At 57.6% G+C, this 13,317-nt stretch overlaps 3 protein-coding genes across 8 annotated transcripts; all 3 read right to left on the minus strand.

The window, feature by feature from the left end:
* Positions 1–20: 20 nt before the first annotated feature.
* On the minus strand, positions 21–9,209 carry Ccdc106 (coiled-coil domain containing 106). 4 transcript variants are annotated; one of them, XM_026381224.2, is made up of 6 exons: positions 9,058–9,209; positions 2,920–2,994; positions 2,686–2,793; positions 2,418–2,594; positions 880–1,086; positions 21–369 (listed from the first exon to the last, which is right to left on the minus strand). In XM_026381224.2, the coding sequence occupies exons 2-6, from the start codon at positions 2,948–2,950 to the stop codon at positions 53–55; spliced, it is 840 nt and encodes a 279-aa protein (XP_026237009.1). In that variant the 5' UTR covers positions 2,951–2,994; positions 9,058–9,209; the 3' UTR covers positions 21–52. The 4 variants fall into 4 exon arrangements, with proteins under 4 accessions (XP_026237009.1, XP_077649092.1, XP_026237008.1 ...); XM_077792966.1 differs by lacking the exon at positions 9,058–9,209 and adding an exon at positions 6,842–6,845; XM_026381223.1 differs by lacking the exon at positions 9,058–9,209 and adding an exon at positions 3,578–3,656.
* Positions 4,686–9,130, minus strand: Znf581 (zinc finger protein 581). 2 transcript variants are annotated; one of them, XM_026381225.2, is made up of 2 exons: positions 9,058–9,130; positions 4,686–6,263 (listed from the first exon to the last, which is right to left on the minus strand). In XM_026381225.2, exon 2 carries the CDS (start codon positions 6,242–6,244, stop codon positions 5,651–5,653), a length of 594 nt encoding a protein of 197 aa, XP_026237010.1. In that variant the 5' UTR covers positions 6,245–6,263; positions 9,058–9,130; the 3' UTR covers positions 4,686–5,650. The 2 variants fall into 2 exon arrangements, with proteins under 2 accessions (XP_026237010.1, XP_077649094.1); XM_077792968.1 differs by lacking the exon at positions 9,058–9,130 and adding an exon at positions 6,842–6,886.
* Positions 7,146–9,142, minus strand: Znf580 (zinc finger protein 580). Of its 2 annotated transcripts, none has more exons than XM_077792969.1 (2): positions 9,058–9,142; positions 7,146–8,115 (listed from the first exon to the last, which is right to left on the minus strand). In XM_077792969.1, exon 2 carries the CDS (start codon positions 8,101–8,103, stop codon positions 7,585–7,587), a length of 519 nt encoding a protein of 172 aa, XP_077649095.1. In that variant the 5' UTR covers positions 8,104–8,115; positions 9,058–9,142; the 3' UTR covers positions 7,146–7,584. The 2 variants fall into 2 exon arrangements, with proteins under 2 accessions (XP_077649095.1, XP_026237011.1); XM_026381226.2 differs by having other exon boundaries at positions 7,146–8,173; positions 9,058–9,123.
* Positions 9,210–13,317: the final 4,108 nt, after the last annotated feature.

Raw genomic sequence — 13,317 nt, forward strand, 5'->3', positions numbered from 1 at the left:
TGGGGTGGGGTGGGGTGGGGCGGGGCGGCGGGAGGGCCGCGCGAGCCGGGCATCACCGCTTGAAGCGGTAAGTAATGGGCAGCAACAGCTTGCTCTTCTTGAGGGCCTGAACCTTCTTGAGCGTCTCGTCGTCCAGTGCCAGGAAGCAGCGGCGCGAGTACTCAAGCAGGCGCTCCTTGGACGGGTCGAACTCGCCCACCTCGGCCAGCTTCTCCGGGGCCACGATGAGCAGCTCTGCGATGGGCGTGGTCAGCGCCACTGTGTTACGGTCCACGCGGTGGTGCTCGAAGGCCCGCGACATGCTCTTTAGCTTCTGGAAGGTACCCAGGATCTTCTTATAGCGGCAGAGAACCCCATCAGCGTCCTTCACTGCGAAGCCAAGGAGGGCAGACAAACGGACAGAGAGAAATATAGGGAAAGCGGAATAGGAAACAGGAGGGCAGACATGGGAAGGGGTGAGGGACACACAGGAAAGGAAATGGAGGCAGGGAAGAGAAGATCAAAAAGGCAGAGCAGGTGAGGGCAATGGAGAAAGACAGGGAGCACAGAAAGCAGGAGGAAAGGAGCGCACGGGAGAAGGTTGGGCCAGGGGGAAGTTGGAGAGGGCAGGCCAGAGACAGAAGCGGAGAGGGCTGTCAGCCACGCGTTCCCAGACCCGCCCACACTCCTCCCACTTAAGTGAATCCGCTTTTGAGCACCCTATGAGGAAGGCCCTCCTCTTTCTGAGGAAGACACCAAGGTCATGAAGTGGGGGAGAAGGCTTCGGGATGCACCCAGGTCTAGTCTTTACACACGGAGAGGCTAGCTAGGTCGGGGCTCTGCGGAAGTCACAGCACAAGTCTGGGGCCCAGACCTCTAGGACACCTGCATCCTGCTCACCCCGCTGTCTCTCCCGAGCCTTGGGCTTCCCGAAGCGTCTCCGGCCTGCATTTCCCTTCTGGTTCCGCCTCTTCCTCTCGCCCGCACTGCCTTCTTCAGACACCCCGCTGAGTGAGGAGGCTGCTGATTCGGGGTCTGAGGCCTCACCACCAGCCCTGCTGTCCCCCTCAACCCTCCGGGGCCCAGGCTTCACCCGGCAGTGGTCCTCTGGGGAGACAGAGACACATGAACTGGGACTGCAGACCTCACATCACTGGTCCCAGGGGAAAGAGAAAGAGCCTGAGCACCTGGAGATCATATCCCACAGTGAGAGACTGGACCCCCCCAACCAGGGTGCCCCCACCAAGACAGACAAGGAGTGCATTGCACATGGTGGTGACAATGCTGAGTAGAGTAGGCCAGCTGGAACTTAAGAGGAGGTGGGCATGGGTGGACCCCTTTCCCAAGCTCCTAAAGTTGGAGGCCTGGAGGAGGGCTGTTCCAGAGGTCTGGGGACCAGGACTTCAGGCAGATCTTAACCATGTGGGGTTCCCATGAGGAGAACGGGCTGTCCAGGGACCCAGAGGAACCTCCAGAGTGTTGAGTATTGAAACTCAGAAGCCAGAAAAGGCCTTGGTCCTGGTGGGTGGTGTCAGACCCCTAAAAACCACGTTTCTGGCTAAGGATACCCAGACAGCAGCAGAGACCCAGAGAGTCCTGTCATCCAAGGCAGTCACCCAGGATGAAACCCTCATTGTAGAGAGACAGGAAAGTACAGATCCATAATCCTATGGTCACTAGTAACAGACCTCAAACACCACAGGACCCTTGCCCAGGCTTTGGAGGCAGTTACCAGCTACGAAGTTTGCAAGGAACCCGGTTGAGGTTGGGAGGTGCTCAGAGTTGAGTTCTCCAAGACGGGCTCAAGATCTGGCAAAGGGAAGCCCTGACTCTCTAGGGAAGGGCTAGAATAGTGGTCAGAACATTGCCAACAGGGCAATCACAAACTGGCCTTGGGAGGCTGCTGCTGGCCATGAATTACAGCAGAGTAAGGTGAAGGGGGTTGGGAGAACAGATTCTATGATCACCAAAAAGGTCCCCAGGTTAGAGGCTGACTCCACTTGCAGAGAGTTGAAGCTCTTTGAAGAGGAAGGAGCATTAGCCAAGATAGGGGACAGGGTAGGTAGGAAGACAAGTCACTTTGGGGCACAGAAGGCTGGAGGCCTGGACGCTTGAAAAGACAGCTGGGATGCAGGGCAAGGTCCCCTGAAGAACCCAAAGGACTGCAGTGGTCCTCTAGGGAAAAGGAAGAGGAACCTGGATTCAGGTTCCAGATTACCCTAGGACACAGGGGCTGGGGGCTGATGGGGTGTGGGGCAGTCTACTGGAAAGGAAGAGATCCTAGGGGATGGGAGGTCCTGGATTTCAAGCAAGATGGAAGCTGAGCAGTAAATTAGCGGACAGGACCAAGATGCCAGGACCCCACCAAGCCAACCACACAGTGGGGCCTCAGCCTGTGGGTGGGACGGATTGGGGGCAACTGTGTCAGTGCCCCCCACCTGTGTCCATCCGGGCAGAGGATATGAACTTGTCCAGCTGACACCGCAAGAAATCCCTCTCTTCTTCCAGGTCCTCAATGCGCTTCTGCAGCCAGGAGTTCCTCTCCAAGGCCATGTGCAGCTGAGCCTTGACGCCATTCATTAGGGCCAGTGTGGGGGATGCAGCCTCTGGAGGCTCTAGGGACAGCAGGGAGGGGAAAGGGTCCCCAGTCACTCACCACCACAGGGCAGCACCCCAGCTAACCAAACCTCCAAGCCCTTAGCTCACCGTCGAAGTTCCCCCGGGAGGGGCTGAGGCTGTAAAAGATCTGTGAGTCTAGGCGCTGCGCCTCATCAAAGGGGATGGAGATCTCCAAAGCCTCCTCGTCCTTCTTCACTGTAGAGGAGAGGCCCGTGGTGGTCCCCTAGGGATGACTCAGGGCCTCTCACCACCCCCAACCACAGCAGCCGGGGAAGGAGGGACAGGGATGATGGGCCAAGTTGGGGAAGGGAGGCTCCTCACTTGTCCACCTATGGATGTTTCGGTCATTCATAACGAAGCTTCCTGCAGACCCAGCAGCTGAGCGCCTCAGGGGCACTGGACAGAAACAGCAGCCACAAGTGGGGTCAGTCCTGGCCTCACTCCTCGGAAATGAGAAAGGACCTGGACTCCCAGGTCTGAGGGAGGAAGGGACCTATACTCCAGACTCCTCTTGAATGAAGGTGCTCAGGACCCAGACACGTAGGTTCTGGGGAGAAGTTAGCTGGGGCCGTGGACCCCTGTTATATAGGGAGAATTGCTGGGTTCCCCCTGGGATCCACACAGCAGGGTCACGTTGGCCTGAATGTGAAGGGCTCCCACCACGGACCATTTTCCGCTCCAAAAGAGCCTTAGGTACAGTGAAGGGAGACCGCCCCAACTTCCAGGCATGGGGTGGCAGTCCAGCCCACACCGCTGCCTCCTCCCTCAGGCACCCCACGCCCCTCCCCCGCACTCGCGTGGGCAAGCAGGGCCTTTTCCCTGTGGCGGAGGACACGTGCACAGTGTGGGAGAAGGTCACGCGTGGGGATGCGCTCGCCCCCGCCCCCGCCCTTTGTCCCGCGAGTGGGAGAGGACAGTCATAGAAAAGGGTCCCAGCAGGGGCGCGCTCAGGCCAGGGGTGCGAATGCGGCCACCATACCCCACCAATGGCTTCCCGGGGTCCGAGGAGCCGGGGGGGCTCCCCGCGCTCACCCACCCGCGCGCGGAATCCAGCCCAGGGACCGACGGTGGAAGCGGCGCCCCTGCCTGGCGCCGGGGAACGTCTGCAAAGTGTCACAGGGAGCGGAGAGAAGCGCCCACCCGCGAGCACGCAGGGGATTGGGGGGGTCGTCTCGGAACTGGGCAGCGTAGCCGGCAGGGACGCGGGGACTTGCCCCGTCCAGCCTGCCTGGAGCGCCTCCTCTAGAAGTCCCAGCGCCCAGGTGAGGCCCACCGTTTGCGCGGAGGCTAAGGCCGCACTTGCGCGATGGCCCCTTGAAGTACTCCCCCCCGCCTTCCCACATAGAACAGGCAGGGAACGTCAAGAAATTCCCATCCTGAAGAGCTGGCGCAGCTCCGGGGGTCCCCCAGTGTCTAGTCGACTGGGGAAGTCGCAGGGAGAAGGGAGAAGCAAGCCAGGAAAATTGAAGAGAGGAGAATCCGCTCTTAGTGATTCTCCAGGAACTAGCTGGTATGATCCCATCTCTCTCAGCCAGAACCCAAGGTTTCCAGGGATGTCGGGCCAGGATGGCAAGTGGAGTGAGAGTTACCCCTCACCTAGAAATGAGGTCCAAAAACAGTCACCACCAACCCCATAAAGGTGACCAGGAGCTTGCTGTGGAACAGTTGGAGTCCAGTCCCCAGCCTCCATTTACTCACCTGTTAAGTGGGGAGATTACAATCCCAACTAGGTTCCTTATGAGAATGCTGAGATGACGCACAGAAACTCAGCCTAATACCTGGCCACACACAGGGCTCAAGATCTCAGCGCTGTTGGTTTTATCTAAGGTCAGACAGAAGGATGTGAACAGTCCCTGGGACAGTTCTTCCCCACTCTGGGGAGTGCATACGGGACATTAGTTTTTCTGCCCCAAAAGAGGTTGGAACAGGAAAGTAAGCCCAGCACAGTGCCTGGCACAAAATAGGCAAGGAAGATGCGCTAAGAAGGCAGATATTTATTAAGCTCAAAGCTCAATTCCACCTCCTCTCCTCCCATTCACCAGCAGTACCTGTGCTCTGGGACTGTGAAGCCCTTATGAGTGCAAGGTTTCAACCCTTCGAAGAGAGTCTGAATGTCTGCTCCAAGCAAGAGAACTGCAACCATCCCCCTCCTGCTTCACTTACAGACAAATTGCAGCCTGGATCAGAAGGTCCAGGGGGAGCCATCTGTCCTAGATCAGTGTTTTCCAAACTGCAGGTTCATGGGCAGAGATTTAATATAGTAGGATGGACTCTACATTTAAAATAAAAATAGTAAAAAAAAAAAGAAAAGAAAAAAAATCAAGGGGCCCTGCACATACTAAAGGTGGCTATTGTTGAAGAAACTCCTTTTACATACATTTTGTGTATCTGTACATTGGGCTTCATATAAAACATGTATGTTACAGTGGGTTATGTTTAAAGAAAGTTTTAAAACACTCTTCCAGATGACACAAGTCTTCAGGAGCTGAGATGAGCCTGACGCTAGGGCAGGCCAACAGTCCTATTCCCTAACCAGGACAGCCAAGGCCCACAGGAGGCAGGTTCTACTAGGTGGTGAGCAAAGAAGGTCCAAGATGCAGTCTCCAAGAACAAGTGCTCAGAGTGGGAAGCTGTTTATTGGGTGTCCAGCCTCAAGTCCTGGTTGGGAAAAGAAGGCAGGTCTGGACCCTGCCCAGTGTCAGCATAGTGGCCTCAGGAAGACAGTGGGGCCTCCCAAGGGCTGCTTTCTTGAAGGGGCAAGTTTTCAGGCACAACATTCTCTCCCTTGGCCCCTCCAGTCAGGGCTCTATCATGGACCACCCCAGGTCTTCAGAGCCAAAGGACCCCATTCTGTGTGAGGGCTCACTGTGCCCATCACAGCTCTAAAGCACCAAGCTGGCAGCAATGGCTTAGGGATTCCTCCTCCAGGAAGGGAATCACTTCCAGAGGAGGCCAGTTTCATCTGTGTCCAGGGCCCTGAGAGCAGGCCTGCACCTCCACAAGTGTCTCAGGGCTTCAGTAGTCCTACAACCCTGGGATGCATGATACCAGATCATGGATGCTTCCACCGGGCATGCTTCTGCAGCGTGTTCTGCTCCATAAAGCGGCGCGGGCAGTGTGGGCACTGAAACGGGCGCTCGCCGGAGTGTACGCGGCTGTGCTGGGCTAGCTCCCCCGCATCCCGGAAGCGGCGAGGGCAGAGCGGGCAGCCGTGGGGTCGCCCACCGCCGGCTCTGTGAATGGAGTGGTGCCGTGCCAGGTGGCTGGCCCGCTTGAATGCCTTCCCGCAGGTGTCACACTCGAATGGCTTCACCTCTGAGTGGGTGATGCTGTGTCGCTGAAGGTAAGACATGTACTCGAAGACCCTGGAGCACACAGGACAGCTGTAGCACTTTTTCTGCGCAGAAGCCCCATCAGCCCCAGGCTCCCTCTGCGACTCCTCGTCCACCAGCACTGTGTAGGGGACACCCTGGGTGTCAATGAGAAGGTAGTGGTTGGGCCTTGGAGGGGACGAAGTCTGGGGAGATCCAGTGGAGGAGGAAGGTCCAGGTTCAGGGGACCTGCCTGTCCGAGGGGGAGGGGCCTCCATGGCCTCAACAGAGGGAAGCGCCAGGGGCTGGGGGCAAGGGGACGGCAGCACCAGCATCCGGAGGGGTGGCTGAGGCCTGGTGGATGGGAGAGAGGATGAGAAGTTTGCACAGCACAGAGGAGCACGGAACCACAGGTTCAGTTCTTTCCCCTCTATGTGCCCTACCAGGACCTCTGCATTTTGCTGCCCCTCAGTCTCTCTACCCAGTACTGTACTCTGTGACCCTCTGCAAGGCGGGCGAGGTCTCCTGTCCTCTGGTCTCCACTGCCCACCGTATTCATAGGCACTCTCTCTTTGATGCACAACCGGGACCTTGCTCCCCTTCCCCCTCTGCCCTTCTCAGGTAACTGCCCCTCTATGGCTCCGGCCTCTCCCAGGCTATGGCCCGACCCGGGTGTAGGTGAGGGTCCATCCTGTACCTCCAGGCTCCCTCTAGTCCGCGCCTCTCCACCCCACACCTCTTCCTAGGCCCTGGAGCTCTCCACCGGCCCGCCCCGGTCCATGGCCCTCGCCTGCCGCCTGCAGAGCCTTTTGGCACCACCAGCTCTCGGAAAAGCCGGATTGGGACGCCGCAGGCCGGGCCTCCCAGCCCAGCACAGGTGCCGGGCACGGCGGCCCCGCCCCCGCTCGGCTCCCTCGCGCCCCGCCCCGTACCCGGTGCAGCAGCCTCTAATGTCCGGGCGTCTCCAGACGACCCTGAGCTGCCTTCGCAGCTTCAGGCGGCGGCGGCACGGGGACCTCTGGATGTCCCCAGGTGCTGGCGGCACTGGGTGAGGGGAGCGAAGGTCGGGGGGAAAAAGATGAGGGTCCAGGGGAGGACCGTGGAGGCGGGGCACCTGAGAACTAGGGAATGGGCGCCGGCTGGAAACACACATCGAGAAGAAGGTTCCTGGGTGCCCAAGGTCCGGTCTTAACCCCCTGCCCCGTCCCAGTACACACGCAAGTAGGAGCCTGAAAGTGGAGTGAGGAATGTTTATTGAGCAACGAATTGGGGGGGGGGGGTCATGGGCAGAAGGGGGAGGTACTGAGACGAACCAGACCGTGCCGGTGCTCTTTTCTCTGCCTTCTATGCAGACAACAACCATTCACCACTTGAGAGAGCCGAAAAACAAGGCTCAGAGAGATCGCGTCGTTTGCAAAGGCTCACAAAGCACAGCCAGACAGGAGCCCAACTCCTACTGGCTCCCAGGCCCAGGGAGGGGCAACAACTTTGGTCTACATCACACAGCTAGGGGGGAGGGGGAGGAAGGAATGCTGTTTCTTCCTTTGGGTACACGGGGAAACCGAGGCACAGGGTAAGGCAGTAACCTCGGCAGAACCAGGGAGTGTATGTGGGAGTGGCGCTGTGTGGGTCAGACGTGGTGGCCCAGAGAGGGCAGGGCGGCGCAGGTTCGGGCTCAGTGCAGGCGCACGTGCTGCGCCAGCTCCGCGGCGTCCTGGAAGCGGCGCGGGCAGAGCGGGCAGGCGTGCGGAGTGCCCGCACGGGCGCGGTGCGTGGCCCGGTGCCGCGACAGGTGGCTGGAGCGCTTGAAGGCCTTGCCGCAGGCGCCGCAGGTAAAGGGCTTGAGGTCCGAGTGCGACACACGGTGGCTTTGCAGCCGAAGCGGGCTGGCAAAGACACGGGCGCACTCCGGGCAGCTGTAGCCCTTACGGGGGCCGGGCTCTCCCGGGGGCGCCTCGCGCTGGGGCGGTCCCCGGGGCTCCTCCTCCAGCTGCACCGTGTACATGTAGGGGACCCCGTTGGCGTCGATGAGCAGGTGGCGGCCCAGCCGCGGGGGCCTGGGCCCCGCCGCCGAGGAAGGCGTGGATGAGGGGCCTTCCGCCTTGGGGAATGGGGGAGCCTTGGGGGGCGGTGGGTCCATGACCTCCGGAGAGGAGGACCGAGCGTGGGGTGGCCGCGGCGGCAGCAGCAGCATCTGGAGCGGCAGCTGGGAGCGGCGGAGGGGAGAGAAGTTAAGATCGCCTCTTCCTTTCAGGAAAAGCTGCCTAAAAGGGAAGGCGTCCCCATTCTCGCGGCCTGTCACCCTTTCCGCGCCACTGACCTACCGCTCTACAAAATAAGAACGCACTCCAGCCCAGATCTCCAGCCTCCCTCCATCTGCTCCGGCCACTCCAAGCCGGCTTACCAAGTCCCGCTCCACCCTGCCCTTCCTCCTGGCTCTCCCTCTGCAGGCATCGCCCTCCCGTTCCCCACGTGGGAACCAATGTCCGAGCAGGGGTGTCTCTACCTCACCCCCCTAGCCCTGTGGCCTCCAGGACGTCCCCACCTGTCCATTCCTGACCCACCGCTCAGCTGCAGCCCGGGCTGCGTCTTTCCCTCAGGGTCCCCACCTACTAGATGCCCTCGGAGCCTCCCCATCTTGGCCACCCCGGGTACTTCCCCAGAGTCCTACTAACCCAATTCCCCACTTTCACTCAAGGCTCCTCTGCTGTCCCCACGAGTCGCACCTCAAGGCCTCACCCTGCTCTCTCCACTTGGCCTCTCTTCATCGACAGCCCCTAGGACGCCTCACCCGCTTCCTTTTGTACATCGAGCCCCCCACCTTGCTCCCTGCTCCGTCCCCCCGAGGGTGCCCCCGCCGCTACCGATGACACCGACATCTTTATTTCCTCTCCCCCGGGCCGCCGCCCTCTCCCACAGGCCCCTCCCGAGCCCCGCGTCCCTCCTTCGGGGTGCAGCTGGCACGCCTCCCCTCCCGCCCCTCGCCCCGGCGGTCCGGCGCCGGGCAGCCCCGCCCCGCCCCCCGCGGCCCCCCGCCTCCTCGCCCCGCGGGGCGCCGTGCCCCGGAGCCCCTCCGCGGCGGCGTCCCCGCCCCACCGCCCAGCCCGTCGGCCCCAAGGCCGGCTCCTCCCCCATCCCTGCCCCGTACCCGGTGCAGCGGCCTCTCGGGTCCGGGAGCGGGCCGAGGTCCCGGCGGCCCGGGCTTGCCCTGGCGAGCGCCGCGGTGGGACCGAGCTTCCGGGCAACTCCGGGCCGGCGGCGCCGGGTACGCGGGACTGGGGCGCGGGGGCGCGAGGGGCGGCGGCGTCCCTGGGAAAGGGCGCCGGCGGGGAACACGCGCGCCCGGCACGAAGGTTCCGCCGCCGAAGTCGGCCCCTCACCGGGGGACAGCGGCCGAGCTTCAAGAGGCCTGGAGGACCTGCCAAAGGCCCGGCCCGGCCCGGCTCCCCTGCTCCGGTCCACCTCCCTGGCTGAGCAGTTCCGCCGTTCTGAAGGCCCTCAGGGATATTTCTGTCGATGGAGCAAATGGGGAGACAGAGGTCGAGGCCAGCCGTTGCTCTGGTGTGAATAGCCACGATTCTCCCGTCCGCAAATGGGGAAACAGAGGCCCAGGAGGCCAGTTGCCAGATGTGCGGGTGGGAACGTGTGAGATTTTGGGTGGGCACATGGGGAAACTGGGCCTGGAGTTTGCTAGATTTATTGGTGGGGAGGTGTGATACTTTCTTGTGGACGCGTGGGGACCTGAAGCCCAGAGTAGGCCGGTCACTGCTGTGTACAGAGGTGTGAAGTTGTGCGCTTCCCACCCAACACGCGGGAAAACCGAGGCCCAGAGAAGGCCAGGCAGTGCGGGATATGCAGGGGGGAAGGGCAGGCCTCCCCACCCGCAGGTGGGGAAGTGGCCGCCCTGCAGCAAGCCTAGCGCCCAGGTGCTTACTGCCAGCCGGCTGTGATCTGGAAGGGCGTCGGCAGAGCGTGGGATGGGGCCCGGTGCGCCTCCCTGGCACACAAGCTCTGGGAGGCCCCGGTGTCAGCAGTGCATGCGGGGACCTTCTCGGGCTGCTGGAGCCCTGGCCCAGGCGTACGCTGAGAAATTGCAGGGTGCGCGGAGAAGTGATGAGTAGGTAGGCACTTCACACACAGAGCGGCCAGGGAGCCACGCACCACCGACACAGGAGTGGAGGCAGAGCGGCAGTAGCAGCTGGACGCGGCAGAGGAAAAGAAGGGAACCCTTCTCTCGTGCCCAACTCGAGGACCAGAACCTGAACCCCAGCTCTCCCCTTCTAGGGAGCTGTCCAGCACATCTCTAATGGCAGCAATGCTCTGTCTACTCCGTGAGGTCATAGCCACTAGCCACGTGGGGCTCTTGCTCACCTCAAATGAGGTTAATGCCTCTAAGGATAAGTACAAATTTGACCTAAGTCCTCAATTTAAATCTATATAGCCACAGTGGGTACTGGCTACCTATCCTATGGGGTCACTACATATTCCGCCCTCAACCAGTTCAAACTTGAAGCCTGAGGGCCAAAATGGGATCATTATGTTTGATTTGATTACAAAGAGTATTGTGGTGGTGGTAGTGGTGGTGGTGGTTGTAGTTTTGGTTTGGGGCTTTTTATTCCACTATTTCAAATGCCAGATATTTCAAATTTCAAATGCCAGAAAGTGCACAGATTCGAATTCCCAGGCACACATGGAAATAAACATCCCCAGATGTGGCAACAATCAGCTGGAACTGAAAAAGTCTCCTGTCTTCTCCAGAAACCCTCAAGTGATCCAAACAATTTTATATTAAGCTAAAATTAAAGCTCCCTTAACCTTGTGCTATCTAGAACAGCCATCCTGGCACTAAGCACCTGACACATCTAATCTGCAATAAAATGTGCTTAAGTGCAGAATTCCCTACAGACTCCAAAGATTCAGTGTTGGGGGGGGGAGTAAACTATCATGTGAATAATTTATATATATATATATATTTTTTTTTTTATTTCTTTTTGATATACCAGGGATTTAACTCAGGGGCACTTGACCACTGAGCCCCAACCCCAGCCCTATTTTGTATTTTATTTACAGACAGTTTCTCACTGAGTTGCTTAGCACCTCACTTTTGCTGAGACTGTCTTTGAACTCAATCGTCCTATCTCAGCCTCCCGAGCCACTGGGATTACAGGCTTGTGCCACTGCACTCAACCTAAGTTTTATATTGAATATTCTGGAATACGATTTTGGATACATACTGGTTTACATGAGGTATGTATTAAAATTAATGTTGCATGCTCCTTTTCCTTTTTTAGCATAACTACTAGAAAATCTAAAATTTCATATGGGGCTCATTCTACTTCTACTGTACATCATTGCCTTAGATGACCTCCTGCTTTGGTAATTTTATGTCTAGAACAGCCATCCCTGACACTGAACACCTGACACATCTAGGGGAAAGGGAAGTAGTAGGGACATTGGAGACTGGTAAACTAAGGGCCTGCCTGGTCTAAAGGGCTCCACCCCTGCTCTGATCACCTGACCCCCCTCACCCGATGTTCACTTGCCTGCACATTGGAGACACTTGAGTTTGTTACCCTTTCTGCTTTCTGGGTCACCATTCCCACAAACTTCAACTGTTCCCTCTGTCTAACCAGGCTTCTCAACTTCAGCAGTGACATTTTGGGCTGGATCATTCATTCTGGGCCCATCCTGTACACTACAGGATGTGGAGCACAATCCCCCAAGCTCTAGTGGTGACAACTCAAAAGTCTCTCCACATTGCCCAGTGTTCTCTAGGGGCAATACTACTCCTGGTTGAGAATGACTGGTCAACAGGAACAGCTACCCAATCTGAGTCTCCCACCCTGATCCTGCTCTCAAGTTTCCATTAACTAGTTGCACCCATGAGAGCTATACTCGCCCCACCCCAGTATCAGAAAATAGCAACAATGACCAATATTTATTAAGCCCTTATTCAGGGACAGTCATTGCTAATGTGCAGAACACTCAAAGCAGGCTCACCAACTGCATGCCACGAGGATCCCTATTTTACAGAAGATATCACACCGTGGTCAAAGATCACACATCTGAAGGTGAGACGGCACCTGCATCTGCCTGGTCCCAGGTTAGGAAAGGCCATCCTATTGGCTGGCACCTCATACTTCTCCCCAACCCACCCCGTCAACATTGACTCCCAGCTCATAGCAACACTGTCTCCATCACCCGTCCCTTCCTCTAGTCCCTTTTCTCCGTGGCAGTACCCAGGTGATATCTTTTAAGCCCATGGAATCTTATCTTAACCTGACTTGAAACCTGAGCTTACAATCAACCCCAAAGCCCTTGCAGGCTGTGCAGACTGGCTGGCTTTCCTTTCCTGGCTCCATCACCACGGTTCTGCCATTGCTCAACCTGACAGCCTTTCCCACTTTGAGGGCCTCTGTTTCTATTCTCTCTGGAATGTTCCTTTCTGCCACTCAGAAGGGTGGATTCTTTCTGGCCATTCAGGACTCAGCTAAAGTAACATTTTGCACTGAAACCTCTGGTGGGGATGTCAGTTCACATAGGCAATAACTTATCTCACCACTTTATTTCATGTTCACCCCCACATCAGGATCCAGCATGGCTTTGAACACTTATGGATCTGCTGTTTCACTGTCTGCCTTTCTCATGCTTCAAGAAGGCAGGCCAGCTCTGTCCTGACATGCTAGCATGATAGCATCACCAAAGGCACCTGGAGAAGGTAGGGGAATAGTAGTAAATAGTAGTTGAATAAATGAACGAATGAGTGAATGAATAAATTTGAGCATCCCCTCCAAAAGTCAAATTTTTTAATATTTTTAAATATTTTTCTTCTCCCTTAAAATTTTTTTTTATATTTCTCTTCACTCTTAAAAAAGCATTACTGTCACCCTCATGGGTCAGGATCTTGATGAAGTCTCACATCTGCATAAGTCCAAACCCTTGAATATCTTCATTCCCTCACTTCCCAAAGCCAGACAGCCACCAAGTTCTAGTGTGTCCACACCCTAATAGGTTCTTTGAGCCATACTCTTCTGTATGTTCTCTAAGCCCCATTTCTGGCCCCTCCCTCCCTCATCTGGACCCCAGAGCCAGACTTCTTTCTGGTTTCTTGGCTGCCAGTTCCCTTCCCACACTGGCCTAGCGTAGTCTTCTCATAACCATGGGGCATGTGACTTAGGCGCCACTCAAAGCTCCCAGTGGCCTCAGGACCAAGTTCAAGTTCCTCAGCCTGGAAGCTGAGACCCTTCATGAAATGATGCGGCCACTTCTCTGCCTTGTCTCAGCGGGGCTCCAGACACACTTGGCACTTCACAGCCCCCTGGGCAGACGGTGAATTCACAAGGCTCCACGTGCAAAGCCTCGTTTGCCTCTGCCAGGGAATTCGTCCCTCTGCCTCGGCTGGCACCCT

This window comes from Urocitellus parryii, chromosome 15 (genome assembly GCF_045843805.1).
Source record: "Urocitellus parryii isolate mUroPar1 chromosome 15, mUroPar1.hap1, whole genome shotgun sequence".
NCBI classification, from domain to species: Eukaryota; Metazoa; Chordata; class Mammalia; order Rodentia; family Sciuridae; genus Urocitellus; species Urocitellus parryii.